The 21,845-nt window shown below is 37.1% G+C and overlaps 1 protein-coding gene across 3 annotated transcripts; it reads right to left on the reverse strand.

The window, feature by feature from the left end:
* Positions 1-341: 341 nt before the first annotated feature.
* Positions 342-13,363, reverse strand: LOC122055737 (UPF0235 protein At5g63440). Of its 3 annotated transcripts, none has more exons than XM_042617319.1 (7): positions 13,175-13,363; positions 6,671-6,771; positions 5,051-5,204; positions 4,017-4,113; positions 2,731-2,819; positions 2,583-2,651; positions 342-589 (listed from the first exon to the last, which is right to left on the reverse strand). In XM_042617319.1, the coding sequence occupies exons 1-7, from the start codon at positions 13,250-13,252 to the stop codon at positions 530-532; spliced, it is 648 nt and encodes a 215-aa protein (XP_042473253.1). In that variant the 5' UTR covers positions 13,253-13,363; the 3' UTR covers positions 342-529. The 3 variants fall into 3 exon arrangements, with proteins under 3 accessions (XP_042473253.1, XP_042473252.1, XP_042473250.1); XM_042617318.1 differs by having other exon boundaries at positions 4,017-4,083; positions 6,671-6,785; XM_042617316.1 differs by having other exon boundaries at positions 6,671-6,785.
* Positions 13,364-21,845: the final 8,482 nt, after the last annotated feature.

A 21,845-nucleotide genomic window follows, 5' to 3' on the forward strand; every position in this document is an offset into this window, starting at 1 on the left:
CTTTAGACCTTCAGGATAAGTACTAGAATTTATGAATCATGATAGCCAAATGAACACTTAATTTTTAGGCACTAACATTTTATTGAATCGTCTCCTGGTGCACAGGATCGAAGGAGAAGTTTCTTTTAGCGAAAAGGATCTTATGATAGTCAATCATTCGTCTACCATGCCTAGCGCGTTATCTCCGCATGTCTTAGACAGGATCACAAACCAATATTAGTATATCTCTACCTTAACACATTGACTAAAAATATTTGAATCTCTCATTACCTCTTATGTCATCCACTCTAATAAATTTCATGATAAAATATATCAATTGTCACTGAATTATACCATCTCCATGTAATTTCTTTAGTTTCACTTCAAGATGGGATAACATTGCAAAAAAGAACCAGAAAACAGAATCTGTGATCTGCTACAGATCAAGTATCAAAGAACAATTATCTGGAAAACAACAACCATCACAGAAATAATTTTGTATAAACTTAATAAACCTAATGTTGTGCTGTTTCCATGGGATTTACATGTCTCAAGGCTGCACGGCTTCCAGTAACTTTTCGTAAACCTGCCTTGCGGATAAATCCTCGATCTGAAGCAAGCATTCAAATATATAAGCATATGCACCATGTGATTTGATAATTCAAGTCATAGAAATTGATCTAAAAAATATTTGCAGATTTCAACATCGTGATTATAATTCCTTTTTTCCCTTTCAAGGTTAGTAGATTACAAGGGGGGTGTAGATGAGTGCTGTGTTGTTATATATTCGAGTCAAGATCTTTATTGACAAGTAGATTTAACCACCATCAAGATAGTTCTATGTGAATCCATAAGGCCATACCTGTGCCACTTAGAGCATCCACACCAGTTTCCCTATCTAAAATGTATAATTTAGGGTAATTCAAGTCATAGAAATTGATCTAAAAAATATTTGCAGATTTCAACATCGTGATTATAATTCCTTTTTTCCCTTTCAAGGTTAGTAGATTACAAGGGGGGTGTAGATGAGTGCTGTGTTGTTATATATTCGAGTCAAGATCTTTATTGACAAGTAGATTTAACCACCATCAAGATAGTTCTATGTGAATCCATAAGGCCATACCTGTGCCACTTAGAGCATCCACACCAGTTTCCCTATCTAAAATGTATAATTTAGGGTAAAAAAATTACTTTATTAAATTTAGATAATCACTTTTCAAAACATCATATATCAGCTTCCCTATTTCTTCTCTCTCCTCTATAATGTTTAGGGAATGGAATCCATTCCCTAAATTTAGAGAAGTACTATTCATAAATGCATAATTTAGAGAACGGATAGGGTAGCTGATGCAAAGATTTTTTAGCTATCCTATCCAAAATTTAAGGTAAAATCTTTGAATAGGGTATCTGATGCAGATGCTCTTACACTCTTTCAGTTATGTTAAGATCCATAACTACCATTTGATGGACCTAGACTCCTCGTAAATTTAACTCAAGGTCATGTTTAAGCGGAGAAGAGAGAAGGGTGATGAAGGGCAAAAAAGTTGTTTACTTGGAGGGAAATTTACAGGAAGGGAAATGGGAAAAAAAGGAAGAAAAAAAAACTAAGTTCTATAACAACTGCACATTTACTTGGATCCTACTACTAGTACATGCCAACTTGAGAAGGTTATGCTCCTATTTCATCTGATTTGGATGGAAATAAAACTAAGGAAATGGATACTACTTATCAATTATTGCATCAAACAATTAATGGACTCATTTTTAAAATTTATCATAATGATATGTGAACTCTTCTTAGCAATTATTGCCTACTGGTTTTTCTAAGTTCATAACAATCATCTATATACCTGATATTTTACAATAATTATCCTACTGTTTGACGACTCTTTATATGACAGTCACTGACATTTGAAGCTCATAATACTTCCTGACATATAAACGCATCAATAAGAAGGTAAATAAACCAAGGGAAATGGCTGTGAGTATATTTTATATATAGTCTACTTTTTATCTTTCATTATGTTAATGAAGTGGCCAACAAGTTGAACCCAGAACACAACTATTGGTAACCAATATTGGATTGTAATCGAAATAAAGTTTATTAGAAGTAAGCTTCATCATCAATTGTAACTCCTTTTTCCACATGAATGGCTTGGTTGGGCTGCCTCTTCTTAAAAGCAAGTTGCTAGAGTAGGTAATGCACTTTCAAAATCTTGGTTCTTCACCATATTTTGGAAGGCAGAGCGTGGCTTAATCTTTCAGCAAGAAACATGGAGTCGAGAGAAGCTGCTGCTAGCAGAGGAATGAGTTGTTTCTTGGGCTCGCCAAGGGAAAGAGGACAGCCTCCATCTATGGAGACTAGTCAGTTGAATTGGCAATTGGTTGTCTTTCCTGCCTAGGCATATTTGTGTTTTTTTGGAGCATGTTCTGTGTCAACATTTCTTGATTCTGTTATAGTGCTCTTAGCTCACATGTTTCAGGTCTGGTTGAACTAGTTTACTCATGTAATCCTTTTGGACAATATATTTTGAGTGAATGATTTTAATACATGTGTATATTGGATCATTATCAAAATCAAGAACAAAATTACAGTATCTTACAATGAGAAGCTTTGACTTGTTGTTCCATCCTCTCTGTAGGGTCATTTGGCTCAATCTTAAGCCTAACACCTGTGGAAAAGAATAATCCGTATGACTCCAATTATATCAAATAGAGTTTGAGATTTTAGCATTTATAAACAAATCAAACCTTGCCCATGAATTCCAAAAGCTCACTGTTAGCTTCTCCTCTAGCAGCTGGAGCAGCTATAGTAACTCGAACATCATCAGCATTGACTCCTGATGAAAATAATGTCAATTCAATATGAGGAAAATAGTCATTATGCACATAGCTTGCTTGCAAAACAAATGCAAAGGATATACAAATATATCAGGAAAAAAAATCATAAAAGAAAAAGAAAATTTGTTAGACAATTTGCCAAGTAGAAAAGAAAAACCGAGTTGCCAATGTGTGAAACTATTTTAAGATATACACTGAGTCTTGCACTCTACCCAGCCACATCATGGCAAAAACAAAAAAAAAATGTCACTTTAAATCGTATTGTCCAGGTCACTAGGAACGTCAGGCCATAGAAATTAATAGTATGTTTGGTGAGTATAATTGAAAGTGAACATGTATTCCTTGGATTGACTCGCCATATAAAATCTCATGATATCTTGATAGACATGGACTAGGTGTCACATTCTTCCCCCTCACAAAGACATATGATAATTATGATTTCTTGTACGCCAGGTGCAACTCGCTCTTGGTTATTAAACCTCCCCTCTGGCTTCTTCTCCAGAAACCAATATACTCTCTTCATCTCCAGTGGTTCTCACTACTCTGGCAGAAAGAGCCTCCAACATCTCCTCCTGTAGCTTCTACGTTCTCCATGTGAAATGTTATATCTGCTTCCTCAAAATTACACAATTAAGAAATCCCCGATCTAGTAAAATTGTTATTTCTTCTTCCAAACCGCAGAAGAACCCCAAAACCCTTCTTCCTTAGTAGTTTCCTCCTTTTTCATGATTCCACCCTCCAAATAGGTGCACTGGCACCATGTGTTGGCTGATGACTGATGCTCTGGCTCAAAAAGCTTGGATTGGTTCACAGAATAATAATCGCAACATATGATACAGGAAATAGCAAACAAGGATTTAGAGGGAATAACAATTCTGTGAGGATTTTATTCCAAGGTCACTTGTAATCAAATGAAGGAATAGTTATTCTGCCAAAATAAAACAGAACGGAATAGATATTATTGCAAACCAAACACGGTGTAAAGAACAAAGAAAGGCTAATTTATGTTGTTAATATTCTGACAGATATCACAATTTCCCCAAAGATTGGGATGGCACAATCATGATCCAAATAAATCAGTTTTCACATAATGCTTAAATAGTAGCTACCAAATAAGTACTCAAATAGAACCAAACTCCAGAATGTTAATGAGCATCTGAATAGTAGAATCAACCAAATGGGAGATGGATAGTTACTTATTATGGCTGAACGTTGAGCACGGTCTTCTACTTCTATTGCTACTTGAACAAGGCCACCATCCAACTGAGATATGCATGGGGGTACAGGAGCATCCTGTAATTATTGTTTTTACCATGATGGCGCATATATGAAGTTTATTATTATTATGGCTAGAAAAAAAGATTTCAATATCTATAAACAAACTGCATAAAAGAAAAATCGCAACAGATGATGTCACACAAATTGGGATGTAAAATTGAACTTATACATAAACCAGAGATTAAAACCATAGCAAGTAAAATATTTCAGTAAATACACATCCCCAAGGGTAATGCTGACACAGTAATAGTTTTCAGTTGGAAATGTCAGCCTCATACAAGTTCACTTCTATATTGCAACTTTACTTTTCTTCCTCTTTATATAAAATCATAATTCATAAGCACTACTAACACCAACAGAAAAGAAGTAACAGCATCAAAATCATAAATACACATTATTAGGTTTTGTTATCAATCATTAGGATAAAAAAGTTTATGAATACCTAGTACGAATCACAAATGAAAGAGCATTCAAGTAAAGACCGATAAGGCTTAAATGATGCATAAATGAAGTTTGAAATAACAAAAATCAGAGAGCTGGCAGTGTGATACTCATTTTCCCAGTCTTGTTATTGGTCTTAAGGATTCACGTGCTTGAGTTTTGAAAAAAGGAGACTCAACCATCATTCTTAGCTTCAGGGGGTGACTTAATTTACATACAGAGAGAAATAGTTGCAGCCAGAGCATAAGTCCTAATGAGTTATGAAATGTATGGTTTGATTTAACTTGCCTAATATGAAATACACTTTCAAGGGAACTTTTAAACCTGTCAGTATGCAAATTTCTATTATGCTCAACAATGGCATATAGATAATATGCCAAAGAGACTCATGCCTAAGCATCAGAGCAGAAACACAATGATAAAAGTAATAAGGAAAACAAATAGTGCTAGCCCGATCGAAACAGTTCGAAATGTAGTACAAAATAACCTTTTAGTAACAACAAGAATGCACCTGTGGGTTTGTTTCTGCAGCAATTGAACTCAGTGCACCATCGACAATATAAATGAAAGAGGCATGTTCCAAAACTTCTTCAGAACGGTAACAAACAAAAAGTTCACAGCCGACACAGTTCATGCGATATTGCTTTTCCAGTTTTCCTTCACCACTACAGAGAAAATTCATATGTTCCATAAGCTAAGTATCATTTCAAACAGTGACTGAAGCAAGTCATGAGAATGTTAGACCTATCATGATAATGAAAAAACAATATGGTATAACTATAAAAAAGGGCAGAACCTAACAATATGTTACACCTATCGTGCTGAGTCATGCACCATCATCCCCTAACATGAGTGGCTTATGCAATTGTCAACGAGGTAATGTGGCCCTTCATTTGTTAGCATGACTACATCCCCTTTCCCTTGCTTTTGAGCAAGTAATACATGATAAATACTGCCTTATAATGAGCATTTGAGGGTGAGTACTGAGTTAAGATGAAACTTCTTTTAGACATTGCCTAAATAACTCCCTTCCATGTCAGTGGGTATTAAACAACAAATCGTGGAGCATACCAGTGAGTGAAGTGTGTTGTGGTCTTGGTTGTTTTGACCTTGTTATTCTTATCTGCATGTGTTGTTGCTACAATTCTTGACCTCCACGATATTCATCATGGTAGATATAAGATAATTCTTACTTATTGCTTGCTAATTTAACCACTTAATATTAGTATTATGTCTTATCTGTTTAATTGCATCAGACTATAGTTATAGTTCACTTTTACTGCTATCATTATTTTCAGTTCATGATTATACATATGCATCATAGATAATAACACAATGTTTATTGCTTAAAGTTTTAGCTAGCCCGTTGGCTTACTCACAAGTGCTCATTTTTACAGTATCTCACCCTCAATCTCATATTGATGAATGTGTGGATTGTCTGACAAGGACAGTCGTACCCATGATGAGCATACACAGAGTTCCTCTAGTTTGGAGCTCTACTTTGAAGAGTAGGGGAGACTCCAAAAGTCACACACTCAATTTTGTTACAAGAATCTTAACATGTTATATAACAATTCATGATACTATTAGCTTATATGTTTCCTTGCAAGCTACATCACTCTTCCTGCTATTACACATGATATAGTGTGCATTCCTACCAACTATTTCCCTAGTTGACATCTTTGATTGTCTTGCCTCAAAATTTATCCAAGGTAAGTTTCTAGGTCATAATCTTGATCATTAGATTGCTCAGAGATGGATTGCATGAGCATCTTGAAGGTTTTGGTTTTCACAGACTTGTCAGCCAAATTTATGCAGACTTGAAAACAAAGTTGATTTGAAATAAATAACAAAAACATTTCCCACAAATTATTGATGCTAGATAAATCAACTGGAATTCAATGTTTTGAAGCAAACGATTGATTTAAGGCCTCAATAACAACCTGTAACTAAGCTAACCGCTTAGGGCATTCACTAATTTCAGTAGACAAGGAAATCAATTTATTCCATTACAAGCACGTTCAATATCCAAGTACAATATGCCATATCATTCCAATATAAGGAAAAAAACAACAAAAGGATCAAAATATTTAAGGGATTGTATATCAATCCACCCAATGTAAATATGTACCGCTTTAGAAGAACTTTTCCTGCCTCCTTAACGTTCAACCTAGAAAGATGTTTCATCTGGTCCAGTACATGTGCTTTGTCGGTTTTTCGCCTAGGCATCTTCTGCAATTGAGTATCTTCATAACAAACACATCAATATAGAAGATAATTGATAATTTGTTTCAACGACTGTAGAAAGTAAGGAACAACCATTTACCATGTGTAAACAAAGTTTAGGTTTATGGAAAGTAACAAGAGACTTCACCATGTATAAACAACTTTTTTTAGGTTTAAGAAAAGCAACAAGAACCTTCCATAGCCTCTTGAATATTCAAGATTTAGATACAGAAAACTGGTACAAAATGTTTACTTAGAAATCACAATTTAAAGACATTTCTGTTATGGAATGCAACTAAACTAAGAAAGACCCGGACCATAATGGCCTAAGAGCTATTATTCATCATGACTAAGCCAAGTTAGTCCCAACTATTAGGTGTGTTACATGATTTGTTTGTTGAACTCTCTGTAAGGCATATTACAAGTAGTATTCAGATTTCTTAAATTGCTTTGGCTAAGCTGACTAGAGAATTCCCCTTCTAAGCCTTACACCTTTAGTTCGACTTGTTAACTAACTGTAGACAAGTTGGTTGCATTGTTGTAAATCTTTTATTTATCTCATAACCCCAAACATCCATCTTGGCATATTTTCACTGTTGCTATATTTTACAAAATTTTCCTTTTAGTTTGAATAGCACACAACAATCACAATGCTCCATGAAAGATTAGCTAGAACCAATTATTTGTCTTTTTTGCATGGTACATATGAATAGAAATTTCTAGAGAAAAAAAAATATATATATTATTGTTAATCAAATCAAACATTGTCAGCAACTAGCACCTTACTCTAATTTATTCTGCTACATAGTCGATTTACACTTGACATGAAATAGTGCATAATACTAGGTGCCCCAAAGCATTGGAATGTTGCACCATTTCATTCACTTCACATATATCAAGATTATATTTCTACAAATTTTGGTCACTTTTCTTCTTTAGGATATTTCCATTTTAACATTTACAAAGATTTCTCCTTGAATAAATGATCCTTATAAACAAACAAGAAGAAAATGTGAGTTTGAACTATTAGGGGCCAGCAACATAGCCATCATCTTTATGTCAATGTTCTAAATTTCGCCCTAGGCGGCCGCCTAGGCGTTGTGCGGCTGCAGGCCGCGCCGGAAACCAGCCAGGCGGAAGACCTAGGCGGCCCTCGGCGGGCTTCGGCGGCGAACGCGGGCTTCGGCGGGCTTCGGCGGGCTTCGGCGGGCTTAGGTATTTTAGGTACGTTTTTAATCACTAAATCAGATTTGCGGAGAGGCTGGCGCTTCGTCTTCTTTCTTTCATCGCCGACTTGTGTCTTCTCTCATCGCCGCCTGCAACTTCCGGTGAGTTTTTATTATTTTCTTGTTCTGTTCATTGTTTTTTTTTGTTTCTTCGTCGTCGCGACGTCGCGGCAACTCTCCGGCAACACCGGACGAGTCGCAGGGCATCAGACGCCACCGGAAGCGTCGCCGGAAGCGTCCGGCGCGTCCGATGAAGTCTGCCGTTGCTTCCAGCAGCGCCGGTAGCATCGCGATGCGCCAAAAGCTTTCCGCGACGCTACCGGCGCCGCTGGAAGCAACGCCGGACTTCGCCGGACCACCGGACTCGTCCGGCGACGCTTCCGGCGGCGCCGGAGGCCTCCCGCGAGGCGCCGGTGGCGTCCAGTGGCGGCCGGTGGCGTTCGACGTCGCGGCATCGCGGCGTTTTTTTCTTCGAGATTTAGTATTTTGTATTTATTTTATTTAATAATTAATAAATTAAAACAATTCCTAACGGGGATAATTTCAATAATAGGGTAGGCTATAGGGTTCGGTTCATAAAGCCTAATAGAAATATAGAATTCAATAATAATAGTATTATTATAATACTAATAGATTTAATTTTTTTAATAAATATTATTAAATATTAATTTATATAACAGATTTAAAAAAAATAAAAATCATTATAAATATTTTCAATTATCATTTATCAGATTTAAAAATATAAAAATAAATAAAATTTAAAAAATCATAATACATATTATTAATTTATGTAAATCGTATTTATAAATTTTATATATTATTAATTTATATTAATCAGATTTATAAATATTAAAATTTTAAAAATTCTAATAAATATTATTAATTTATATAAATCAGTTTTAAAAATATGAAAATTAAATTAAACTTTTAAAAATTCCAATAAATATTATTAATTTATATATAAAAGTATAAAACAGATTTAAAAATATAAAAAAAAAAATTAAAAATCATAATACATATTAATATATTATTAATTTATATAAATCGTATTTATAAATTTTATATATTATTAATTTATATTAATCAGATTTATAAATATTAAAATTATATTAAAATTTTAAAAATTCTAATAAATATTATTAATTTATATAAATCAGTTTTAAAAATATGAAAATTAAATTATATTTTTAAAAATTCCAATAAATATTATTAATTTATATATAAAAGTATAAAACAGATTTTAAAATATAAAAAATATATTTTAAATTTAATTTTTTTAAACAAATATCTATTATCTAATAAATGTTATTAGTTAGATAACTTAGATACTTAGATTAAGATATAATGATATATAAAAAATATTCTTAGACTTGTTAATGTTATATTTCATTATTTTGTATCGTTTGGTATAGTAAAAAGGTATAATTAAATTTTATTATCATGTTATGTTATTAACTTGTTAAATTGTTATATATAATTTTTTCAGATTATCTGTTAACATAATGGCAAGCAATCCATCTTCGACAGCATTTGTCACTCAACCCGAATCTGGAATGCTTAGAAGAAAGTCAAACGATATCGGATGGGAGTTTGGGATATTGATAGATCCTAAAAATCTCGACAAAATTAAATGCAAGCTATGTGGAAAAACCATGTCAGGAGTGTATAGGATAAAGGAGCACATTGGAAATATACCTGGAAATGTATCTGGTTGTCGAAAAGCATCTGAAGAAGATAAAAATAAGTGCAAACAGGCTATTTTAGAAGGGAGGAACAGAAAGAAGAACAAAATAATGGAAGAACAAAGTTGTAGAGCAGAGGTGGCTATTTCTCAAGATGAAGAAGAAGGTCTTGAAATTGAAGGGATGGATGGAATTAAGAAACCTCTTCCACTTGGCCCCATGGATAGATATGCATCGGCAATTGCTCCAGAAAATGCAGGCTCCAGTGGAAGTAAAGTGCTTCGCCAAAAAAATATAAATGAGGCACTTTTCAAAGAGAGAACTCAACAAGTTCAACAATATGTTGGGAGATGGGTTTATGAAAATGGAATCTCATTCAATGCTGTTGATAATGATAGTTTCAAACAACTAATGGAGGCAGTGGGTCAATTTGGACCAGGATTCAAGCCTCCAACTCAATATCAACTTAGGGAGCCACTATTGAAAGCCGAAGTTGAAAGAACAAAACAATTGTTGAAGAAACATGAAGAAGAATGGGCAAAGAATGGGTGCTCAATCATGACAGATGCATGGAGTGATAGAAAAAGAAGAAGCATCTTAAATTTGTGTGTTAATTGCAAGGAGGGTACTACATTTTTAGAGTCTAAGGAGTCTTCAGAGGAGGCGCATACAGCTGAACTTATTTTTGAGTATGTTGACAAGTGTGTTGAACAAGTAGGAGCTCAGAATATTGTTCAGATTGTAACAGACAATGCCACCAACAATATGGCTGCAGCTAAATTGATGAGAGAAAAACGACCCGGGATCTTTTGGAGTTCATGTGCAACTCACACTATTAATCTCATGCTTGAAAGTATTGGCAAATTTCCACGATATAAAAAGGTGATTGAGCAATCCAAGGCTTTTACCATTTTCATCTATGCTCACCATAAGACTTTATCATTGATGAGAAGTTTCACGAAGAAGAGAGACATAGTCCGACCAGGAGTTACCAGGTTTGCATCAAATTTCCTCACATTGCAAAGTTTGATTGAAAAAAAAGCTAGTTTAAGGGTCATGTTTACAAGTGATATGTGGGAGAAATGTAAATGGTCAAAAACAAACAAAAGAAAATTGGCTTACTCTACAGTGATGAGCATGAGTTTTTGGAATGGTGTGACACTTTGTTTGAAAATATTTGCTCCTTTGGTAAGAGTTCTTCGATTGGTAGATGGAGATAGAAAGTCATCGATGGGGTTTCTATATGGGGAGCTTCTTCAAGCTAAAGAAGATATCAAGGTAGCTCTGAATAACGTGGAATCAAATTATCAACCTATCATAGTCATTATTGAGTCAAAAATGAAGGATAGACTTGATACATCATTGCATACCACTGCATTTTTGTTGAATCCTTATTTTTACTACAAAGATAGTTCTATTGCTCTTTATGAGGAGGTCGCGATGGGGATTTTTGAATGCATGGAAACTTTACATGCCAATGAGTTAGATCTACAAGATACAATTATTAACAAGGAATTTCCAAAATATAGAAATAAGACTGGGTTATTTGGAAAAACATTGGCAGCAAAAGCATGTGAAAAAAATGATGATACATTTGATCCATGTGCATGGTGGAGTACATACGGTGCTCACACACCTAACTTGCTAAGGGTGGCATTGAGGATACTTTCATTAACTACAAGTTCATCTGGGTGTGAAAGAAATTGGAGTACATTTGAAGGAGTAAGTTTTAAACTTTCAGTCTACTCTTTAATTAAATTAGTTATAATTTTTAACGTCTATACTCTATATTCAGGTACTAACTGTAGTATTTACTTTCTCTGTTTTTTTTAGATTCATACAAAGAAAAGAAATAGGTTGGATGCCAACAGGTTGAACAATCTAGTATTTGTCCAATTTAATGCTAGATTGTTGAACAAACAAAAAAAAGAAAAAGAAAGAAATGTTGATGTCCTTCTTGCAAAAGATGCTTCAAATGCACAAGGTTGGATTATAGATGGTGGGGAAGATGATGAAGTTGAACTAGGTTCCGGGCTCACTTGGCAAATGGTTGATGAAGCAAGTGGAGCAGATGAAAATCTACAACCCCGAAGAAGTTCTAGAGTGAGAGAACTTCATGAAGATGATTTTGAATCCGAAGAAGAAGACGAGGATCACAATAATGATATTGAGTTTGTGTCCGATGAAGAACAAGTTATTGAAAATTATGGAGAAGAAGAAGCAGAATAAATACGAGTCTATTAGTTGTGTAATTTTGAACTCATTTTGTTAAGACATGATTTATGTTATTTAACAATTATATTTTGCTTAGTGGTTACTAGTTCACAATGCATTGTAATTTTGAATTGAACTATTGCTACTATTTTCCAATGTTCTACTGTTTACTATATGATTATGATAACTTACTGCATGTTCTATTGTTTAACTATTTCTTTTATAGTTTTTTATTTTTTGGTATTGGAAAGTATGTATTTATTTTAGCATACATAGTTAGATCTTCATTGCTATGAAATTGTTTAAGAAAACATTTAGATTTGCATATGACATTGTCCACAGTCCACATGAAACAAGGGATACCGAGGAATCCGCCTAGCGGCGCCTAGTCCCCGCCTAGGCGGCCTAGGCGCTAGGCGCTGGTCTGCCGCCCGACTAGCGCCTAGCGAATTTTAGAACCTTGCTTTATGTTGAACCCATTATATGAAACATAATCCTTGGTTAAATTATTCTCAAACATGAAAAAGGGAAATAACATTTGAAATATTTATATGGATTGAAGAAGACTCTATGCTTGTAAATTATTGTGGATGGTGATTCTAGAACTAGACGCATAAAGTTAGTTGAGTGAACAGAAAAAACACAGGAGATTAATTCTTGCACCAGTTCCTTTCATTAGGCTTTTTCCAAGATTTTGAAAACTATGCTAACTAGAGATAACTAAAATTATCAAAGGGAACTAGCATAATTTAGGCATCATGTAGGGTATAATAGCAAACATGAAAAAAAAAAAAAAAAACTCGCCTAATCAACTCTAGTATCGTACTCACTTAAACAGACCTGTTTCATCTATGCACCATCAACCCTCTGGTAATATTCTTATGTAAAAATAAGCAACAGAAAGGGCATACAAGCCATAGAACTGGCAGACTTGGTGATGCCTATTCAACTACACTGCTCAACGGGAAGGAATACTACTGCAGTTGGGAAAATTCACTGCTCAAGACATAACAAGTCACCAAGCAGGTATTAAGAATGCATACTCCTCCAATTTATCCATCGTTAAATGATAATTCAGAAAAAAGGAACTATTTTTTAGAGCAACCTCCTTAAATACACCGAGTCTACAAACTGTTCGCCAGCAAAAAGACCTCTTCTGAGGGAGCACAGCCTGCGTTGGTTCAGATCGGAAGTAGAACCAAACTTACAACGCCAAGAGCCAAGACCTTGCTCATAAATTAAAGATATCAAAAACCCTAGAAAGGAGAAGGGGGAGGAACAACGTACCCGTGATGAGCACGTGAGAGCTGCAGTGCTTGCAGTAGTAGACGAACAGATCGGAATCGGGACCGTCCGGCGCCGCATCTTCGCTGGAGTACGTGTGCGTCGTCCGCTTCGGCATGCTGCTTCTTCTCGCCGGAGTCGCCTCGCCTAGTTCGCTGACAGCGTTGCGGGCTTGGGCTCGCTCGAACGCGACAAAACGGTTCCTTAGGGCTCTCTTTTATCGGTTTTTTAGCGCTTTTTTTTATTGAAATAAAATTTACTCCAAGGTTAATCGCTCTTGAATTATTCATATCGAATTTAAATTTTAACTGTCACCTTTCTATTTTTAAAACTTCTATTTTCGAGGCCATAATACCTTCAAAAAAAAAATTACTTTTAAAATAGTTTTTTTATCTGTGGTTATGTTTACTTTGAAAGATGGTCGTGGGAAAACAATCTGCTCGGAAGAATAAGACAAAGGAAGAAAAAAAATCCAATAAGAAAGAAAAGAAAAAATCTGCACGGATGGAAGGGAAACAGATGAAAAAGAAAACAGTTTGTTACTGAACTGTAAGTTTTTAGAATATCAAAATCATTGTATCATAATTCTAAAATTATTAAATTACGTACTTATTTTTTATTTTACTGAAAAAAATTAGTTTTTTCTATATGTTTGAAAAATTTATCAGTCGATTTCGATCTAGACTAACTGATATATCTAGAGACCTCAAAATAATACAAAATTATTTTTTATATATTTATTTAATTTTTATAATTATAAAAATATTATCAAACATCAATTTAATTTAATATATTGAGAGTGATTGATTTTTTAAACATCAATTAATTTTTTAAATATATTCATATTCAAAAATTTATTATTCTCGGAGGTTCGTGAAGTTAAGGTCGCGAGTGACCTCGGAGGTTGCTCGTGTTCGCGAGGCCGAGTTCACTTGCGAGGCCACCTCCCTCTTACCCTCTGTTTGGGAGGAGGTGAGTAAAGGGGAGGGAAAGGTAAACATGGGTAAAAAAAAATTTTACACTTATTTGAGAGAGAGTGAGCCATGAAGGGGAAGGGGAGAGAACGGTAAAGCTTCCCCTTGCATGCTCGGGAATCAGCGAAATTCCTTACACCCCAAATTGAGGTGTAAGGAAGGGTAAGGAAAAATTATCCCAATTTTATCCTTATTTATATTTTCACATGCAGATTTATTAAAAAAATAAGAGGATATTTTTATAAATTTGTATATTTAACCTTCAGTTTCATACTTTCCCTCCCTTCCAAATAAGGGCAAGATAAATATATTACTTTCCCTCCCTTCCCTTTCCATCTCCTTCCATTAATGAACTTTACCTCACCCCATCCAAACAGAGAGTTACGCGTGCACACTTGTAGGGTTGCCTCCTCCCTATTGCACACAGTGCACTCGTAGAGCCATCGACGTGGCTACAAGAAATAGCTTTGCACATTTCAACATTGAGAGGAAATTATTTTCCATCCGATTTGAATAGAAGTAAAAAATAAAAATGATCCATGGATAAATTCATTAATTTATTGATTCATTAGGTCAAAAAATAATGAAAAAATGATATGTTGATGGATTCATAAATCTATCAATTCATTAGGTAAAATAATTTATCATCCTTGGAAAAACTTTTGAAGTACCTAAGAAAAAATTTATACTATGGAAGTAAACAGAGTATTAGAGCATCAAAAATTATTTTCATCTTATATAATTTTTTATTTCACATAAATTTTTTATCTTCTACAAATATATATTTATATATTTTTTATGTTTAATAATTGTGGTATGCAACTCTTTCACCAACTAATCTTGCAGATAACCCCTCAATCCCATATAATTTCATACTAGCCATTAAGATAAATTGGAAAGAGCTTATGCAACTCCATCAAAGGCCAATATTCTTAGATTTTTTTTTTAATCTCTTATATTGGAGGGTTTAATTATTGCTTTAGATATTCCGAAGTTAAAGAGTCTCTATTTGTTTGGTATATATTTTTTTTATTTACTTCAATTTATTTGAGAGGATGAAAATAATAACTTTTTTTTAGAAAATAATGATTTTTTTACCTAATAATACATAGATTTAAGAATTCATTTATAGATTTTTTAAAAAAAAATTTCTTTCCTCCTCCTAATTTAAGAATTCATTTTTTTTTTAAATCTTCTTCATTTTTTTACCTTCCTTTTTTCCTTTTTATTTTCTATTCCATTTCCCTTGAGATTTTCATCTTCTATCTTCTTTTTCTTGGTTTTTTTAAAATTTTAAAATCCTTCTCCAATTTCTTGAATTTTCATTCGGCATCAAATATATTAGTAGAAAATTAAAAGAGTATATTTTTTAAATTTATATCTTTAAAACAATATTTTTAAAAAAAAAATTATTATCAAAACAACAACCTGACTTATATAATTTGATATTTAAAATACTCCGGACTTTAGGTGGAATAATTTTGTTATCTTTAAAAAGATATTATATATATAATAATAATAAACAGAGATCTTTTCTACTTCACCTATAAATCTATAACATAAGTATGTACATTAAAAATTTAATTTTTAGAATATTAAGCCAAATCTCAATGTATTGTTTCATGTATAATTCTAATTATATGCTTATTAGATAATATGGTGTATATGGTGTAGAGTATAAAATATAGCATAATATTATTTTATTCAATCTTTAGAACACACTAACCTTATCATAATTGTCCTTAATAAAACTGTTATTGTAGCCACCAGTAAAGATGTCCAGATCCCTCTCGAGGAAGGATTGAGCTTAACCTAAACTGAAAGGGTCCAAATTTATTTAGTAAATTATTCCTCCACCACCAGTTGATATAACGATGGCGACGACAATAGTGATGTATGAGGAGACTAAGAATGGGGGATGAAGGTGAATCTCTGTTATAACAGATCTAAGTAGTCGTAGGCGGCGAAGGATGAATCTAGATTAAGAATTGACATCCGGGTGCGGGACTCATCGGTGTCGATGGTGACTGATCTTATCTGAAGGTTAGGGAGATGGTACGCTGGCTCAGGTGAATGATATGTTAACCAATGAAAGATTTCTTTAACCGGTGATAAAGCTCCTCAATGATCCTGCGCACAATCCGACAATTCAATAAAACGTTAGTGACCAAAGACCAGGGAAGGGGTCTGACAAGGTCCTCCGACACTCAAGTCAATACGTCTTCTGGCAAGTGGACGAAGAAGAATAGTCGAGGATACGCGCGAGAGTAAGGTTTAGATGTACTTTGCCAACAAAGAGGATCCCCTTTTTATACCACCCCTCACAACTTTCGTGATCGTAAGGTGGTCCCTTGCATCGGAGTTTGTTAGGTGATGGAAAGAGTACAGTCTGGGTGATCTATAATGATGGTATGAGAAATTTTTTTTACCAACATATATACCTCTTTTGTCGCTTATTGCTTAGGCCTTTGGTAAAGTTATTAAAGTATGTTGTTATAATGGATCAATTAGTGAAAAAATTCTCAAGGAATATTCCCCGACATCTTTGACAGACTGTTAGAATATTGTCTACTACTTGTCTGCTAAATATATCTCGGTCGATCCTTAAGCCGGCTGCTTAATTGACAAGTCTTTCACTTATATATAATTCAAACGATCTTTCATTTGGCTAGGCATTTATAGTAAGCCCTATCAAATGAAACATCTTTAACCTGTATTAGTATCAATATACTCTGTTGTGCTAAATACCGTGAAGATTTGTTTAAAGACGAGTATGGTGCCCATAGTATGCTAAAGATCTATTCAAAGAGCCATATAATAAATTATATATGTTAAAGTCTTTATTTTTAGAGACAATATGACCTTAGGTAGTTTTAAATTCAGTCGGCCTCTGGCCGACTAGCTATATATGTAGAGCCTCTTAAGGATAAGTATCTTTAAGGTCGCCCGATATTTGCCCAGCCGAGCATACACAGAGAGTCTTATGTTTGACCGACCTTTATTTGACCGGTCATATATTAACAACTTTATAAGACTAAGTGTCTTTTAGCTCGCTCAGTTTTTAAAAATTATCTTTATGTTTTTTTCCCAAATATATCCATTAGAAATTATCAAACACGTTGATCCGGTGATAAGGACGGGGGACCCTCGGGGGCGGAAGGTCAACGACACGTGGAGGTCAAAGGTCAAGAGGTCCGACCTGGAGACCCAGCCGACCGGGGCGAACAGGGCGACCGACCGGACATTTCTGGCCGACCGACCGGTCGACGCAGGGCGATCGGCCGTGAATCCCCCGAACCGAACGAAGACAACCCGACTGGGGGTCGGGTTTCCGATGCTCAAGGTAAAAAGGTTTTAAGGCCAAGCGGGACGTCCGTTCGGCCGTGGCACCCGACAATAGAGGCAAGAGCAATCTCATTCGAGCATACGACCGAGGTAGAAACGGCGTGCTCGCCGAGCGGACGAACCGCTCGGCCCTGGAACAGACGGGAATCACAAGAGGACAAAGGAGACAGAAGATAACATCATCCTCGAGACGTCTGCCGCCGACAAGCAGCAGAGTTGGCGGTCGAGCCGTACACAGGATTGTACGGTGGAAGCTTCCACCGTCACATCCGGGATATGCTCGGACGATTGCGGAATGACGCCAGAGGTACTTTTCTTACACAGGATCGTTAAGGTATGTTTGGGGAAGCGTGCACGCATCGAGAAACGTGCCCGCATTTCCCCGGGGTCCTATATAAGGACCCCCAGACGTCGACGAAGGGATGCACAACTCTTTACTGTAGCCACACTACGCTGCCTCTCTCATTGCCTGACTTGAGCGTCGGAGGGCTGTCATCGGGAAACCCCTCCCGGCTCGGCTTCTTTGCAGGTCCGTCGGAGAGCTACACCACCAGTCGAAGACAGCGGAGTGTGCCACGTTCCCAGCGTCCATCGACTCAGCGCTCGGACAGGATCACACGTGATAAAGTTTACTTTTACAAATATAAAAAAAATTTAAAACTAAATAATATCATTCACATTTTATCATTTTAAATTTCATGAACTCGATCATAATTTACCAGTTAAATAATAGGCCCTGCATTTTCTATCAAGTTATAATTTGCCCCCCTTATTTAAAAAATAATACTTAACTCTTTTGACCTCAAGTTAAAATAAAAAACATGATAATGACCAAAATAACTTTGAAAGAGAATAAATCCTAATTATGTTGAAAATTTATGTGTTGACCTAAAATCTTAATTCTGAACGTTAAAAAATTGGTATTAGCCAAAATAACCTATTATTGGGACCTTGACGTCCGCTAGAAGGGGGTGAATAGCGTCTTACCTAAATCGTCGCTTCCTACGCTTGTTAGTGCACAACAGAAACAAAAATACTAACAAACAAAAGGAAAGCTAACCCTAGAAAACAATAAACAAGAAGCAAACCCAATGACACGTTGTGTAACGTGGTTCGGAGATTAAGCTTCTACTCCACGGTTGTCCTTAAGGTGGACGATTCTGATCCGTCGGTGGATGACTCCCCGGAAAACCTTTGGCTAACTCGTGTAGCTCCTTGTGGGTGGATAAACCTCACCACAACCTTGTACAAACACGCTAGATCACTTGGGCACTAAGAAACTCTAATTAGGGTTAACTACCACTAATTTCGTCAATCTTTACCAAGCTTCCAATGCTTGGTTATATATGTCACAAGTTAGAAAACCCCGCCTACCAGTCGACTGCCTTTTGTGAAAATTCGATCGTTGCAGTCCAACGGCTCGATACCAGCCCTCTGTTCGCTCCCAATCGACTGCACCAGTCGGTTGATGAAACCATCAGTCGACTGCTATAGTAACGCTACAGTACTGCTACAGTACGCTACAGTGTTGCTACAATAAACCCTAATCCTAGGATTTAGCCCCCGAGTACATTCACTCAGCACTCGTCCTCACCTGACCAACTTAGACCTAGCCTTCTAACCTCCTCCATCAGTCTTACGTGTTGGTGCAACCTTAGGTCAAGGTTGACCTGGTTGACCCGACTCGAGTTGACCTGACTCGAGTTGTATTTTGATGTTTGACGAGAATAGAAAAGTTGTATCTTGATGTTTGACAAGAATACAAACTTGGGAGATTGTGGGTGCAACCTTTGGTCAAGGTTGACCTGGTTGACCCGACTTGAGTTGACCTGATTCGGGAAAAGTCCAAGCAGGAAGCTTGGCACGAGAAAAGTCCAAGTATGGAGACTTGGCACGGAAAAGTCCAAGCAGGGAGATTGGCACGGAAAAGTCCAAGTATGGAGACTTGGCACGGGAGAAGTCCAAGTATGGAAGCTTGGCATGCGAAGTCGGAGAGGGCTCGGCAGCTCGTTCTCCGGACTAGGTCAGAGAGGGCTCGGGAGCTCGTTCTCTAGACCGGACGAAGTCGGAGAGGGCTCGGTAGCTCGTTCTCCGGACTAGGTCAGAGAGGGCTCGGGAGCTCGTTCTCTGGATCGGACGAAGTCGGAGAGGGCTCGGTAGCTCGTTCTCCGGACTAGGTCAGAGAGGGCTCGGGAGCTCGTTCTCTGGACCAGATGAGGAAATCGGAGAGGGCTCGGTAGCTCGTTCTCCAGACTAGGTCAGAGAGGGCTCGGTAGCTCGTTCTCTGGACCGGATGAAGTCGGAGAGGGCTCGGTAGCTCGTTCTCCGGACTAAGTCAGAGAGGGCTCGGTAGCTCGTTCTCTGGACCGAACGTGGAAGTCGGAGAGGGCTCGGTAGCTCGTTCTCCGGACTAGGTTAGAGAGGGCTCGGTAGCTCGTTCTCAAGACCAAGAAGGCCTTAGGATTTAGGGATGGGAAGCTCTAAATCCACATGGGCATTGGATCGGTCAGCAGACCGATCCAGTGATACTATGGGTTTTCTGATCGGTCTGGTGACCGATCAGTAACCAAACAGTGGCTCACTGTAAGTTATCTGATCGGTCACCAGACCGATCAGGAAACGATCAGGAGGCAGAGAGAAGGTAGGGGGATCGGTCTGTGGACCGATCCACCTATAGCCTGATCGGTCCACAGACCGATCAGGCTTCGGAATCGACTCTCACAGAGAGTTGGGGATCGGTCTGGGGACCGATCAGACTATAGCATGATCGGTCCACAGACCGATCAGACTATAGCCTGATCGGTCCACAGATCGATCAGGGTCCTCCTGGACCGATCAGGATGGAGCCTGATCGGTCCAGGCTTAGCCATTGTGACTCAACGGCTAGATTTCTGGATTCTTCTTTGTCTTCTTCTTCGCAGGTGCAGATATAAATCAGATGTCGAGGGCCTCTACAGCAACTCTTCTTCCTCCTAACTGCGATTTGAGCTTTGTTGAGCTCCTCTTTGCTGAAGCTTCGTGTGAGCTTCCCTCGACTGGTTGATCAGCTGCTGTTGGCATCATCCGTGAAGTTGCTGCTTCATCAACGGACTCCAGTCGACGAGAAGAAGGCAAGCAAATTTGGTAGAGTGTTTTTACATTCATATTGTCCATTGTTTTCTTGCTCTATCTTGTACTCTTTTATTGCTGTTGCAAAAGAGTTTGTGGTGAGGTTTCTCCACCCAGAAGGAGTTGTTGTTAGCCGGTTCTCCAGGGTCTCATCCACCGACGGATTGATAGGCTTCGTCCACCTTACGGACACGCCGAGGAGTAGGAGTATCATCTCCGAACCTCGTTACATCATCGTGTTTGAGGTTTGATCTTCTCCACTTTCGTTTCTACATTGTATTCTAACTCAAATTGTAGGAAGAAACGAGAATTTGGGGTCGGCTATTCACACCCCCCCTCTCTAGCCGCTATCCAAAGGTCCTAACATTACGTCCCTCGGATGTCTCCCCATCCTTCACGCCTTGTCTTCTGGAGCTTCCATCGACCTTGTCATTGTTGTCGGGTCTTCTTTTGCCAAGAGGTCCTGCCTCCGGGACTTCATCCATTGGCAAGTCACACTAGGACTTACGTTGCCAAGACTACATGCTTGGACTTACACCGCCAAGACATCCTTGGACTTTCCTCCTTTGCCAAGATCACACTTGGACTTTCCTTATTGTACCTGTATCCTGCACACTCACAATGCATATCAAATACAACAATAAACCTAACTTAAACCTTTGCCCAAACATCAAAACCTAGGGTACCCAGATTGCTCCAACACCTATTACTTTTGTTCATGTCCGAAAACTGAGAAGACGGCTAGCTAGGAACGTGATTATGGTGTTAATGGGAAGAAACTCTGCGCTTTCCTGCAAAACTATGAACGTTAGTGTCGGGTCAGGGAAGGAGTCCCTGACATTGACTATCCGACGCTCAAGTCAATCTTCAGATCGGGAGGAAAGAATAGTAACAATGAACAATAACAAAGAGCATGTAGAATAATGAAACATTGCATACCTTTATCTATATATGGAGACCCCCTTTTATAGTGCTTCTGTAATATTTGTGCACACATCCTAAGTATATGCAAATTTTCCAAAGCTTCTTAGGAAAAGACAAGTCAAAAAGTATCCCTGATACCTTTCCTTAAGTGAACATGCAAATCTCTGATGTGACAAACTAGAAGCTTCTAAAGGGCGATTTGCCTGTAGGATATTCTCTGTTGTCGACGGCACAAACTTTTAAAAGAGTACGATAAGACGTGTATGTGAGTCCCATTGTAGGCTGACTGGGAGCCACCCGGCCGGGATGTCATCATGCTGAAT

The sequence above is a fragment of the Zingiber officinale genome, chromosome 3B (genome assembly GCF_018446385.1).
Source record: "Zingiber officinale cultivar Zhangliang chromosome 3B, Zo_v1.1, whole genome shotgun sequence".
In the NCBI taxonomy this organism is placed as follows: domain Eukaryota; kingdom Viridiplantae; phylum Streptophyta; class Magnoliopsida; order Zingiberales; family Zingiberaceae; genus Zingiber; species Zingiber officinale.